Genomic DNA, 14,641 nt, shown 5'->3' on the forward strand with positions numbered 1-14,641 from the left:
CGTGAATAGTTGTCTGCCTTCCGTCCGAAGTCAGCTCCCTGCAACCCTGAACGGGATAATCGGTCAAGATGGATGAATTGAACTTACTTTAGTTTTGTTCAGTCAGCATGATTAATTAGTGTTATTGTACCATTCAAAATTAAGTTGGACCCAAACATTGCAAATAAGAAATGATAACGTCAATACTTTATGTTCACTCAACATATTAACAATTAGTTGGTTCAACAAAATTGTGTCTTGCTAAATGAAAGCATTTTAATTAGGTGGAAATTCTTTCCATAACTTTAAGATAAGACAAGGTACTCCTTTATTCGTCCAACAACGGGGAAATTCATGGAGTTACAGCAGCAAACAAGAAGGTGTACAGTACAAGAATTTCAACAAGAATATATATACATATTAAAAAAAGTCCATCAGAGACGACAGATTGGCCATAATTCTCCTATCAGCCACCTCCAGAGGGTCCAGGACTGAGCTGGCCTTCTTCACCAGTTAGTTCAGTCTTGCTCTCTTGTATCCTGTCCGCCCACAGCAGGTGAAATCCTTCCAATGTGGCGTTCGTGTCCGGTGTTAGCTCTGTTAGCATATTACATTCACCCAACAATTTATTTCTTTGAGTGTATGACTAAGTGCGATGAAGTCGAAGAGATTTTTACCTCACCCTGCCTTTTCTCTAAGTTTAATAGAGCTTGTTTGCAATTTGCCAGGCTTCAAAAACTTCAAACGTTAATGCTGACGTTTAGCCACACAGCTCTGATGCAATGAGATTTAAAACAAACAAAAAAACTTAAAAACCAGAATTGTACCAGAACAATGGACTGACACATTTTTTCCCCTTATGAGATATCAGAATCCAAAAATGGAGACTGTTGGCATTTTGCCAGCTAACACCTTAATCCAGTGATAGATCCAGAGATTAGCAACTTTGCAAGCTAACTTGGTTAAATGTAAGCTACTTTTTCTTAGTTCATGCTAGTTGTCTTAATGGGTTAACCTGTGTATTAGGCTTATTTTCACAGCCATAATGAAGATTGGACAAAAGAGAAAACACAGGTATATATTATTTATGTTATAACTATAACTAGGAAACAGTTCACTTAGCTTAGCTTTACATAAAGACTAGAAGCAGGGGAAACTGCTGACTGGTCTCAATCAAGATAACTTTTAATTGAAAGCTAACGGTCAGTGTCTTTTTTCTTTTTCTTTATCTGTTTTTTAAGTTATGGCTTTTATTGAGTTTGATGTCACTCTAATGACATCTTGAACACAATGTTTGATTAATCGGTTAACAGTAACAACAAAAAAAGATATGATTTCAGTTTTATTTGACATTGTCACTCAGCAGAAACAAGGAAAACAGCTCAAAATATTTAAATTCAAAGAATCACCAAAAAGTTTGTTCAGAACTGATGAAGCTTCAGAGGAGAGGTGAAATATCCTCAAGACCCTCCTCCGAGTCCAGTTGCCTTACAGATTAACTTTGAATTATCATGACTTCGAAGACATATTTTTTGTTTGCATTTTTTTTTTCAAAGAGCAGTTTATGTACAGAAGAGGACAGCTTAGGATGTAGTGGCTATTCCTGACACAGGCTGCCCAGAGATGACCTTATACACCTGTGGCAGGTGAAGAGCTTGGCACATAGTTGTACAGATTGGAGTTGGTATGAGCGACATTTGCACTTGGACTGACTGCAGGTGTTGCAGCTGGATGAAACCTGCCTCTGTTTGTGGAGGCAGCACCGGAACAGACTCCAGGGGTCTCACCGCTGTGGTCCCTGTTTGAACTGGGGACAGGTTTGTCCTTTCCCCAGCATATGAATGTAGAGTGTTTGTTGCACAAAGGTTTGGGGGCACATCAGATTGTGTCTGTGTGTGGGCTTCATCACATCTGGGGTCGTGGAAGTAGCGTTCCCTCTGATCCTTTTCCTTTTTCTGTTCAAGTTGTCCAGAGGGGACCACTGAGGGTATTGCTGATCATGGAGCCTTCTTAACCCATGTGCCTGAGCGAAATACTTTGCCTGCGAATTCCACATCAAGACATTGTAAGGTTCCATTGTCATGAATTCCAAAACTTCAGATTGTATACATCTAAAAACTTGTTATAGTGATTGTCATGACAAACAAATAAGCAAACAGACAATGTATTTGAGTTAAACACAAGGTACTTGTGCTTTGAGATAGGATGAGCACTCAGGGAAGACACCCAGCTGACTATGCCCTCTGATAAGTTTAGTTGTCAACAACATGGCTCCTCATGTCCCCCAAAGCCCAAGAGAGACAGGGCAGAGGGGCAGTGTGAGCCCATCACATCACTAGGGTAATCAAGTGGGCACCTTCCTTTACTGATGTTTTGCTAAGTTAAGGCTGATTTATACTTCTGCGTCGAATCGACAGCATATCCTACACCGGGGGTCCGCGTAGCTCCCGTACCTACGCAGAGGCCTACGCACGTAGCTGACGTGCACCTCCTCCAAAATGTAACTAGGCGTAAAATTGACGCGGGATGCAAGCTCTGTGATTGGTCCGCTCAGCAGCATTGTGTTTCCCGCATTTATATCACTTCCTGGATCACGGACATCGGCCATACATCGGTCGTGTATTTCATCTCCTCCTCTCTATTCTTCTTGTAATCATATCTGTATGATAAACAGCAACATGTATCAGCTGAAGATTAACATAACACGCTCTGAATCACTGTGGAAAAGTAAACAGAGATTGTAGCGGGGCCGGAAGCAGGCGGCTGGCTATCAAAGAGACTGCACTGCCTTCAAGCGCTTCAGCGGAGAATTGCTGCGCGACACGGACACAACGACACAGCAAATATGTGGGGCTCATGTCAGCGTCAGCCCCTGCTGCGTAGGGGAGACGCAGAAGTATAAATCAGCCTTTAGGCTGGCATTTCAGAGCAACCCCCCTCCATGCCAGCCCCCACTGTCGATCATATCCCCTAGCAGAACACCCCAATTAAAACCCTAACCCTTACAGTATTGCCACATTCAACGGACCAAGGTCCCGTACGAGCTCCAGATAGTGACAACACTGACACTACCCTACCGCCTTTTGCCTCAACCAACCTCGTATAGGTCAAGAAAGATAGAGAAAACAAAGGGAGAGGGATCAAATCTGTTGAATGCACATGTAGTTTGTTGTGAATAACGTAAATCCAAAGTTTACCCAAAGATACGACTTACATCTCATACCTAACTTCTGTAGAGGAATAACTTCTGCTTCTTCTTCTTAGCAACTGTGTTTACCCAGGTAGATTAGTACCATGCATTTCCTTGATGTGATGCCTCAGGTCTCTGTGAGTGTCAGACCATTCGATTGTAATCTGCAGGTGTCAAAGCAGCACATGAATGCACTGTGACAGGAATCAGATGCTGATAAAAGCACTCTGTCAAACACTGGGATGTGAAAGTGGACAGGGATACGTGTTCTTGTGTATGTCATTTATGTTTTTTGATTGCCGACACATGAGTGTAAAGTTGACCTTCAATGAGTTCAGGACTTGTCTGTTTACCTGCAGGTCTAGTTTCATATTGTTCATCCTAACAGCCAATGCATCAGTCCCATGCTGATGTCTGAACCTGGTTTTAGCCCTGTGACGTCTTGTCTACTGCAAATGTTCCCTCTGGTAAATCACACGAATACAACCACCTCCCAATTTATCAAAAAGGTTAATGTTGAACGCTTCCATTTGTTCTGTCCCGAACCCCTCATCTCCCCTCCTCTTCCAAGCTCACACACACACACACACACACGCCCCCACACACACACAAACACATGCACACATACACCCCTCTCATGCCCCCCCCACCATCTGTCCGTCATACATACACCCACCACCCTCTACGTCATTGGCGTAGGAGTAGGGGGAGAGGCGTATAAAAGAGTGAGGGACTTTGGAGGTAGAGCAGAAGAATCATCAGTGGTTTCCAAATCTTTGTGACCAGCTGACATCAACAACTGCACTGCACTTCTCCCCCACTCTCATCTGACTCTCTCTCTCTCTCTCTCTCTCTCTCTCTCTCTCTCTCTCTCTCTCTCTCTCTCTCTCTCTCTCTCTCTCTCTCTCACACACACACACTCCTCTCTCGGTGAGCCTCCTGCTCCTGTGACTGTAGCTTCGGTCTGTCACCTGCTCTTCTGTCACAGCATGCAGCTTTTGGTGGTGTTAGCAGCTCTCATGGGGGTTCTGTGCAGCGTGAGGGCAGCAGCCGTGCTTCCTGTGGACGACAGGAGTCCCATCCACGTGAACAGGGTATGGAGGGAGATTTTTTTCCCCCTTGTTTTATGTACTTTTAGTTGAAATCTTTCCTTTTTCTTCTTTTAACTGTTATTAAAGTTTTAAAATGTGGAAACTGTGACGTTAAAAAGAGGTGGTGATTTAAGGATTCTTGTGAAATTAAACAAAATAAATAAGGAAAGTGAATTTTGAAAAAATGTAAAACAGAAAATGTATACTCTTATACTGCATCATGCTGTGTTTATAGAGAAAAGAAGAGAACTTTTGATATTGAGCTTTCCATTAAGACATTAAAATGTTCCTTACTGCAACATACAGCTTCTGTAAATTTGAAAAGAATGACTAAACCTCCAGTGAAATAAAACAATTTAGAAATTTAGGTTATTTAGCAGATTAAGTTTTGTCTTTATTTCATATTGTTTCACTGTTTTAAATATAACAATGCTTGGTATTTGAGCTTTCAATCTGGATTCAAAATGTTCCATTTTCCTTGATTTACTTTCTTCATAATATATTCTTTTTTTGTAATATGCTGCCTTCTTTTGTGATTTTTCCTCAGGAGCTGAGCAAAGAGCGCAAAGAGCTAATCCTGAAACTGGTGTCAGGCTTGTTAGATGGAGCCCTTGACACCAACATGCTGCCGGGGGAGGTGGCCCCAATGGACCTGGAGGAGCCGCTTGAGTCTCGTCTGGAGGAGAGAGCCGTCTACAACAGGCTATCACTGCCTCAGCGTGACCGCAAAGCCCCCTGTAAAAACTTCTTCTGGAAAACTTTCACCTCCTGCTAACAAAAACCACATCTGGATTCTGTCCGCCGACTGTGCTCCTGCTCCTCTCGGCTCTTCATGAACTGTAGTAAACCTCAGCTGTACATACCTCATCTACACCTGTCTAACTCAGCATCCATGGACTTCACTGAGACAGTGTGGCTGTTTGAATATTAATTATTTATGTATCTATTTGTCTATACAATGTATGTATTTATGTATGTTTCTTTCAGGGTCAACAATAAAGCATGGATACAATGTCGGACAATGTAATTACAGTTCATCAGTTTGGAAATTGTTTCAAAAATAACCTGCGTCACTAAAAATGCAAATGCAGCTGTCATGAAAAAACAATGCCTGTATCTTCATTACAAATTAAAACATTTTCACTCAAAAACAGTGAAAATATTTCAAGTTTTGTTAACTGAAATATGTTTCTATATCTACTAAATAAGATTTTTTTAATTGACTCACTAAAGATACCAACATGGTTCACCTTCTTTAAAAGCTTTAAAAGGTTACAGCTAAAGGAAATACTCAAAGAAATATTTCTTCATATGAAATATAACAATTCAAATTCTCAATGAAGAAGCAAACTTTATTTGAATGGTACACACTTATCATTTATTACTGATATATTATTAAAGAGAAAACAATGTAAAATAAAACAAGACAATGATTTTATGTCTGAACTCTTAAATACGTAAGAGCATCTACATCTTTAGTCCAACTTCAGGAGCTTTCCCAAGAATGATATCCGTCTTTTTCTGTGTAATTCGATGTCCTATTTAATTCCTTGTCATAAGCTGAGGCAGATGCTGTAGTAACTCACTAGCTGTTAAACACGTCAGTCCTATTGGAAACTAAATAAATCACGATCTTCCCCCGTGATTACTCAGTGCTGTCGACAGCAGTTACAGTACACCTGTTCAACAACCTGAGAGTGAAAACAATGAAAGGTCTCTGGGATAAGTGCTGGTTTAAAAAAAAAAGGTGTTTGGTATAAAAAAATGAATCTGACCTTGGTGTTTCATTGTGAAAACACAGACAATGATTCTGCGTGTTGAGATAATGAAGTGTTTCAAGCATGGCCCTCCTGATTCTCGTAGCATCCAAGACTCAATCAGACACTGTAATTATGCCACATCTCTCTTAACCTCTCTGGAATGTAAAGCTGATGTAACGTGTGTGTTTGGATGGATGGATGGAGTAAAAAAAAAAAAAAAAAAAGACATATTGAGAGAACAGTCCTGATTAGTTACTTCATGGCTTTTATGTTGTACATTACATTACGGTTAAGCATCCAGCTGTTTGAACCAAATAAGTTGTGATTTCTTTGTTGTTGAATAAATTAACGATTATGCGTTTCAATTAAACAAAAGACCAATGCAATGCTTTGCATTAAGGAATGCTGAATAACTGAAGCATGCGTGACAGTCATAAGAGAATATGTATTACATTCACTTAGGCCTACATAAATGCATTCACAGCACATATACTGAAACTTTTCTGGCACTTTTTCTTTTTTTTGAAGTAGAAAACTACACTTCTTGGAAAAAAAATGACCTCCTTGCTATTTCCTTCAACAGCTGACCACAGTTTAAATCTCACCGCTAAAGCTCAGCTCTCTCTGTACTTTCCTTCGTGAGGTGAGTTTTGGAGTGGATATTTGCCCCAAAGATTCTCTGTCTTCTCTACTGCAGACAAAACATGTGTTTTACTTTAGCACTCTCAGTGATGAAAAAACAGTTTCAGCTTGTGATCCATAAAAACTAAAATCCATACAACTATCCCCTGGGGAATGCTCTGTTTGGAGATTCATGTTGGCAGTAGCCTAATTAGGCCTGTTGTTCAGCAGAGTTTGCTCTGCAAAAAAATCCAGTGACAGACCAATAGTGTAAAATGTGAGACTTCTTAAATCACATACAATTACCTGAGTCTTACTCACTGGGAAACCCACATAGCACACAGGTACTTTTTCCTCATCCTCAAGGTGCTTAAAATCATGTTTTGCTCCCAACAGTTCCCAGTAAGATATTTTTTATGCTAATGTTGGATTGATGGATTAGTTTTATGCACCAGTGGATTTAGACTGGCCACACACAGATAAAGGGCCTGACTAGTCAACCCGGATGGGGAAGGGGCTGATTCTAGGTTTGCCGTAACTGATTATTTGTCCAAATAATCCTCAAGTGTGTTGAGTCAATACGACTATTTACTGCTCCTGAACGCATCAGAGACCTTCCAGGTCGGATGCCTCTGACAGAATACCTGCAATAACCAATAAGAGGAGCAGACTGAAGGCATATATATATATATATATATATATATATATATATATATATATATATATATATATATATATATGCCTTCAGTCTATATATATATGTTATATGTTATGGAATGCTCTAATATATAAGTTCAGAGGATTGTGATGTTAGGACCATCAGAACTGTCCTTAAGTTTGTGGTCTCTCAAGGTTTTAAAATCGGTTAAGATCTGAAAGTGGTCTGATGTCTGGCCAGCCTCATTCATTTTTTGGCCCTCCGTGTCCGTTGGTCTAATGTACTGTTAAACAAGGCATCATCTGCTCTGGGTGTCCAGCTGGCTCTAGCCAGTGGCAGCAGGTTGATTGAAGTCTTGTGTTGTGTCTTGTGTTACAACAATAAAAGGATAACACGAGACAATAGGAGGTAAATTATAGAAAAATGATATGATTTAGTTTGTTGCTAATTGTCTCTACTGTCATGCTCATCAGTTTCAGTTTACTGTTGATTATAATCTCACCATGTCGCAGATTCGCAGGAATCTGTAAGGTTGTCTCAATGACATACGTGATGCAGTTGAAGTATTGCAGCATCACAGCATCTCAGCATCACTGCACAGTTCTACAGGTGCTGCAGTGAAAAACATTGTTACCTTTGGCAGTTTGGATAAAAAGTTTTTGTTTTCCTCCTGCCTCCTCCTTTTTTCTTCACGGCTCAGGTAGCTTCGCTCTGCACCAAATCTGCACCAATATTATTATTTATGTCATGTTTGCTGTGAGCCATAATAAAAGGCTCATACACTACCACAGATACCGGGGCACTGTGTTAAAAATGCATCAAATTAACTGTGATGTTTTTAAGAGGATGATAATAACCTGTTGTTAATAAGATAGTAAGCACATATTTAAGAAAATAAAAAAAATTGTCTTCAGTGGTTTTCTCTTACAACAGTTTATTGTCGTCTGAAGGTTGTACCTTTTCTCTTAGATGAAAGGTGCATCACCGCTGTTCTTAGAAATCCTACACAGCCAGTCTCTATACATTCCTCTGAAATGGTTTTCGTTCTCATTATCCCCACAAGCAGGACAAGTAGGAGATAATGAAACATAATTGCACTGGTGTGTCAGGTGCAAAGACTCAACAACTGTTCACAGTACTGATTTAGTTAAAGGTGGACATTAAAGCCCATGGTGATGATGACATATTATTCTCCTTCAGTTGTGGTTGTAGACAGTTGGAGAGAATAGTATGACAATGACCCATCCTGTCAGAGAGATCCCCTTTAAGCAGCACTTGATGGTGAGTTACATTTCCTTGAATTTCAAAGCAATGTAATTACATGCTTTTCACAACCACGTGCTGTTGCTGCATTTAACGGTCTCAAAAAGACAAAAGCTCCTTTCGGCTCTCTTGATTACAATTCAAACAGAACCACCTCTCATTGTATAATTTCTTTTACATGCAGTAAAAAAAGTATAATTTGAAAATACCACACTCACTACCTGTTGGAGAATACCCAATCTGTGTTATACAGATGAGAACAAAAGAAACCATTATTTTGAAGAGTAACAAAAATGTCCAGAACAAAAAGATCTGAACTCTTCAGAAACAACTTCCATTGCCAATCAGTTTCTCCATAGTTGAGATTCCAAACACAAAATAATTTGCCGTCAGAAGAGTTTCCGTCCATTCCGTATTTTTTGGCCCCGGGCTCAAATGAGCATGTAGAAGAGCAACATCAAAGCTGATGCCTGTGAGCGAAGCATTTTATTGGCTTTCCTTTTGATCTGAAGGAGGAGGCAAAAGGAGTGCTCCAGCCTAACTGTGTAATTCAAATTCATATGTGCTGGTGTTTAAAAATAACAAATACTTTGGTTCTGTTCTGTTGATGCTCTTCATGGAGAGAGACAACTTCAAAGTGAACCCGCCACAGTTACAGAAATGATGGGTGTTGTTGGAAACTTGAGAGGACGTGGCTGCACATGTCATCCAGGGACTGACTTCAGATTATCACAGTAAGATTTGAAAATATACACAACCTTAAACATATCTGTAACTTTGATGAAATAATTGTGCATCTAGTGAAGAAATATATTCCCAGTGTGGATTAGGCCTTACATCAGTCAAAAGGTAAATATATTCTGATAAATGTTTGCTTTACACTCCATTGATCAGGACTTCTGTGTAATATTTAGTCAGAATTCATTGTCGGGTCATTTGTGATGGAAAACCCACAGAGGATTATATCCAGTGCTTCAGTTTAACTGAGCTGTCAAGCCTAATTTAGCTTGTCATTTTGTCCTGCGGCCAAAGTTTCTGTAACACTCAATTCTCTTTACTTCATCAACTGCATAACAGCATGCAGCTGTTATCAGATAACCAGCTCTAAGCCCATTGTAAACTAGCTGCCAAGTACCAACTAGCAAAATAAAATCCAACAACTACCTCGCATTTAGAAAAAATATCTAAATCGCCAGATATTACCAATGAAGTTCAATGAGACAAGAGCTGTGTGCCAATTAAGATTTAGTATCCTTTGAAGGACCCAGTCTACAAAGGACATTTTCAGTTTGTGGTTACTCTGTTTCCTTCAATTTGATTATTGATTCTTTGACTCTGCAGCTCCTTGTGTTTTGTTTTTTTTTGCATCTTTTTGCTAACATCTGAGCTGCTTTCCCACTTGTGGCTGTTGATGTCCCGAAAAACTTACTTCTGATGCCTTCCTCCTTGAGAAGAGAAAAAAATTGCGACAAGCAGAGAGCCGGACATCAGGGTTCAGACCAAGTCTCACAAAGTTTTCAAAACGAGCTGTTCAGAGAAGCTGAAAAACATGTCAGGAAATTATGCCAACATCTGTGTATATCATGTTTTGAAACTGTGCTGAAGTTTAGTATGGACATCCAACATTATGAAACCATAAACAGTACACTGGTACTGCCATAACTCTGTTGATTCGATTGATTTATATATGCCACATGTATGATTCGGTTGTCCCGAGCCTTGCCTTTGCTATTCAGAATTCATAACCATTGTCAAAGGGTACAGTCAAATCAGAATGAAGTATTAGTCACAGCCAGGTGACATGTAAGAAAGCCGGCAATAAAATCTGTTAACATAAACCGTTCTCCAACCTGGCCGTGATCAGTCAGGACTCAGGAGAGGTTAAATTAACAGCAGGTGTCTGGATAATGCTGCTGAGGTAAGGTGTGAATTAGCAGATAGGTTGTGAGGTAATTTCTGAGAAGATCGGCTGTTTCCTCAGAGTGACACAAACAACAAACTTATTTCTTGGAATGGATTTTCACAACAGGGACTGAAACAATCTGACTGACGGATTCAGAGCAATGAAGTTGATGTATTCTTAATACAATGAGTCATCTTTCTAAAGTGTAAAAGCTTTAAAGAATAAATTACAAATATAAAACGAGACACATTTTATATCTTAGTTCAAAAAAAGAAAAAGAGAACTTCTTGTCTTCAATATTGGTAACCTAATAGATTATACAGTCGGTGTATGTACATGTTTTGTTTGAAAAGCAGAGATGAATTTGTGTGCAGTCTATAGACATGTACTTGTACTTTATTAACCCAGTGGCTCTGAACACAGCGCCAGCGGCAGCCCTATTCATCTCTGTCAGCCTGGCTCAATTTGCTTAGTGGTGACATTTTAGATAGGTTGTGTCCAGAGCACTGATCTAATGCAGTATGGTTGACTAGCTGAAGCCTTTTGAAGTGAAATAAATATAAAAATGAAAATTTCTGGAAAAAAAAAAAGCAAAGCCCGGTCAGAATAACGAACCTGTCTCTTAGTATGCAGCAGGTTTGCATTGTGGAGAGATCGTTAGTGCCTTTTTAACAGGGACTTTCCTGTATTCAGGTCAAGGTGTGACTTCATTTCTTCCTGCATTTGATCAGGTACTGCCTCTTACTTCTCATTTATATTTATGCCTAAGTAAAGGTATGTTGGTGTTAACCATTGGATCAATGACTGGTTGTTTCAGATTCAGGAAATATACTTTTTAGACATTTTAAAGAGCTACATAATACTGAACAGGGGTTTTCTGACAGCTAATGATTGCTCATAGTGACCCAGGAAAGCATAATAGCCCATACTAAACAGGCTAAACTGCTGGTGTATTTCTATCAAAGAGTTCTCTTGTTTGGGAGCACTGACAGGAATGGAAAGATTGTTTTCCGCAGCAGGGCATAATGATGCCTGATGGCTTATTCTGCCGCCCAGTGCCACTGCTAAAAGCTGATCATTACAGGGCCCTCTGCTCTCTCCGTGGTAAAGCCATGGCTCACAAAATTAGCTGTCAGCAACATGAGGAAGGTATGCAGCACCCTGGTCACAAAAGTGACCCTGTTTATTGCATATGCCACTTCTTCTGGAGGCTGGGCAGGTCTGTGGTGCAGCAGCAAAACACAAGGTTTTCAACTGATTTGGCTTCAGTTAACCTTTAAGTGCTGAAATGAGCAAACCGCAGGTTTCATGTATTGTAGCAAAAGCAGCAATCTTATCAGCTGTCTCAAACTGGGGCTCATTAGTGTGCTTGTATGATGGCAACTAACTCGTGAGATCTGTTGCAGACACTGTCAGAGTGTAATTAGAGCTTCCAGTAAAAGAAATGAATAAAGACAAAACAAAAAGTGGAACATGACTGTTTGCAGCACAGCTAACATCTTTGTGAGCTTGTTTATACTCAGGTGACAGGAAGATTAAGCAATTTGTAATGATAGAATGACATGGGCTGGCACAGCCGTAGTGCCTCGGTAGAGCAGCTGTGTATTGCGTATGGATGCAATTTTGGAATGACAATGACAGTTGCATTGATTATTACAGAAATGTTACGACCCAACAATTTGAATTTGTCTTACATTTATTTTATTCCTTCTGTGTTAGACCAACATAACGTTAATGTGCACAGCAGATGTATGCAATTTTATGTTTACTATTGTATTAGAGAATAGTATAAGAGTTGTGTAAACATGGTAGAGGTGGAGCACATTAACCCACCTGTGAATTTAAAAGGGAAAGTTTGATAACTTAAAAGGTTGGATGCAATTTGCATAATGTGCTGATCCGCACTAAAGTACACAGACAATACAACTAACCTTATAATTCACCTGATGCAGCAGCATGATGTGACTGTGGAGCCGTCTGCCGGTGCTCCGGCATGTCTTACCTTGGGTTTGGATTTATCTACAACTACTTACACCAAGAGTGGTGAGCAAAGTATTGCAAGTTGGCTAACAACTCCTCTTAAAATGTTAAATTAATTAATTAATCAATGAAACAACTCATCAATTAAAGCTGTTCTTTCATTTGGTCTGTTTAACTCCGGGAAAGGAGTTCCCCTGTGTTCTTTGTAGGGATGGGTACAATTACTCGAGTACTCGAGTACTCACCGTTGACCCCATTATTCGAATAGCATTTTGTTACTCGCACACCTGGCAAGCCAACTTGAAATCATACAGCGTTACATGTGTGACCATGTGCTTTTTGTTTTCGCCTAACTGAATATACTAGGTCGGAAAATAATGAACGGGATATAAACGTTTGACTTCTCCGACCACGGCTTCAGCTTTAGAACACATTGAGCCAGATTTCAGCAAAAACAACAGTTTTACGGCAGCTACGGCAACTCTTTAGGAACATATTATTCCACCAAAAGCGAAAGCACAACCAACACAGAACCGTCTGCGACACCTGCGACATGTCAGTTAAAAAAAGTAATGTCTGGAAGCACTTCGAAAGAACGATGAAGTTAATACGCAGTGCAAGGTATGGTGCGTTAAACTTACATACCATAGAAATACTAGTTCAATGCTTAACCACATACGCTTAAAGCACAAGGAGAAAACAGCGGAGACAGATAACAGGCAGTCTCGCATCACGTCTTTTGCTCGCCCTGTTAAGACACGTCGTTGTGATGAAACCAGAGTGGAGAAGATTAGCCTGATAATAACCAAAATGGTAACTGGAGATATGCTCCCATTAAGTTTTGTGGAAGGAGAAGGCTTCAAAGAGCTGATCACGTTAGTCGAGCCAGAGAACAAGCTACCATCACGGAGAACAACAACTACGAGAGTGGAAAAGATGTCTGAAGAAAAGGCAGCAGAACTTACTACAATTCTGGTCTGGTAGATCCGTGTCCGACGGACCTTTATCTATTTATTTTTGTTTATGGTTAAATAATAATAATTGCGAGTACTCGAGTAATCGTTCATTAGGAAATTCGAGTAATCGATTACAAGGATTACGGTAAATTCCCATCCCTAGTTCTTTGGTTCATTTATTTAATCCCTCGTTATCAGTGCAAACTGCATTTTATGGATGTGAAGTTGCAGCAGTGAAAATATCTGTATATTGCAGTTGAGAAAGTCTGAATGTATTGCACTATTTAGAAAAAGCTCATTCAACACTAGAACAGCCATGGTGTCATTTTGACTGTTTTCACATTTATAGTGTATGTCGTGTAACTTTGTTGAATTAAAGATTACAGTACTGCCGGTTTCTGATTTTTCCAGAAGTTGTGTGTTTACGTATTTACGGGCATAAGTCTCTTGGTTGCAACTATCATTGTCTATATAAAACTTACAAACTGGTCATGAGTTAGTGTACAGAGCAATTTGTTTTGAATTGAAATTAGAAAATTACACTATTTTTGCAATTACGGCAAGAGGAAGCTCAAAGAGAGAGATGACTGCTAAGCCTGACAGTCGTTCCAGGAATTGGACATCGCAGACCAGCGATCTATCTAAATAAGAAGCGGATGAAAGTGACTAGTCTTGGAAAGTTTCATCCTATATATATAAATATACAGTATATCCTTAAACAATAATCACATAACTCTCTATATTGGGTATTTATCATAATTTATCATAAGGTAATACAATTTGGAATCTGGCAGTCAAAATGACCTCTCATGGCCTTTCTAGTAGAAATGGAATTCTGGCCCTTCTAGTGTCAACAAAAAAAGGATTTGTTTGTCACATAAGATGTTTGTATTTCACCTGTTTGAGGAAGGCGTAAGTAAAATGACTACTTTTATACCATTTTGATGCAGTCAGACGAAACTCAAGCAAGATGTTTAAATTGAGGTGAAACATGTTGCAAACAGACATTGTATCAAACATGAGGAACAGCAGGTAGATTGGGAGTTACAGCTAATATGCTCTTTTTAAAGCTCCTGTGAAGAACTCTCTGTTCTGTGTCGTCTTTGGCGCCCCCTGTGGACAAAGCAGCATCTCATACTTCATTACATTTCGCAATACAGAACAATAGTATCAACCAATTAATCAATCTTTATTTATATAGAGCCAAATTATAACAAGCGTTATCTCAAGATGCTTTTTG

The 14,641-nt window shown here is 39.6% G+C and overlaps 1 protein-coding gene across 1 annotated transcript; it reads left to right on the forward strand.

Annotated features, from left to right (window-relative positions):
* The first annotated feature begins 3,616 nt into the window (after window positions 1-3,616).
* cort (cortistatin) lies at window positions 3,617-5,286 on the forward strand. The gene is made up of 3 exons (XM_034696460.1): window positions 3,617-3,636; window positions 4,158-4,263; window positions 4,808-5,286. The coding sequence occupies exons 2-3, from the start codon at window positions 4,159-4,161 to the stop codon at window positions 5,033-5,035; spliced, it is 333 nt and encodes a 110-aa protein (XP_034552351.1). The 5' UTR covers window positions 3,617-3,636; window position 4,158; the 3' UTR covers window positions 5,036-5,286.
* The last annotated feature ends 9,355 nt before the right edge of the window (window positions 5,287-14,641 follow it).

This window comes from Notolabrus celidotus, chromosome 11 (genome assembly GCF_009762535.1).
Source record: "Notolabrus celidotus isolate fNotCel1 chromosome 11, fNotCel1.pri, whole genome shotgun sequence".
NCBI lineage: Eukaryota > Metazoa > Chordata > Actinopteri > Labriformes > Labridae > Notolabrus > Notolabrus celidotus.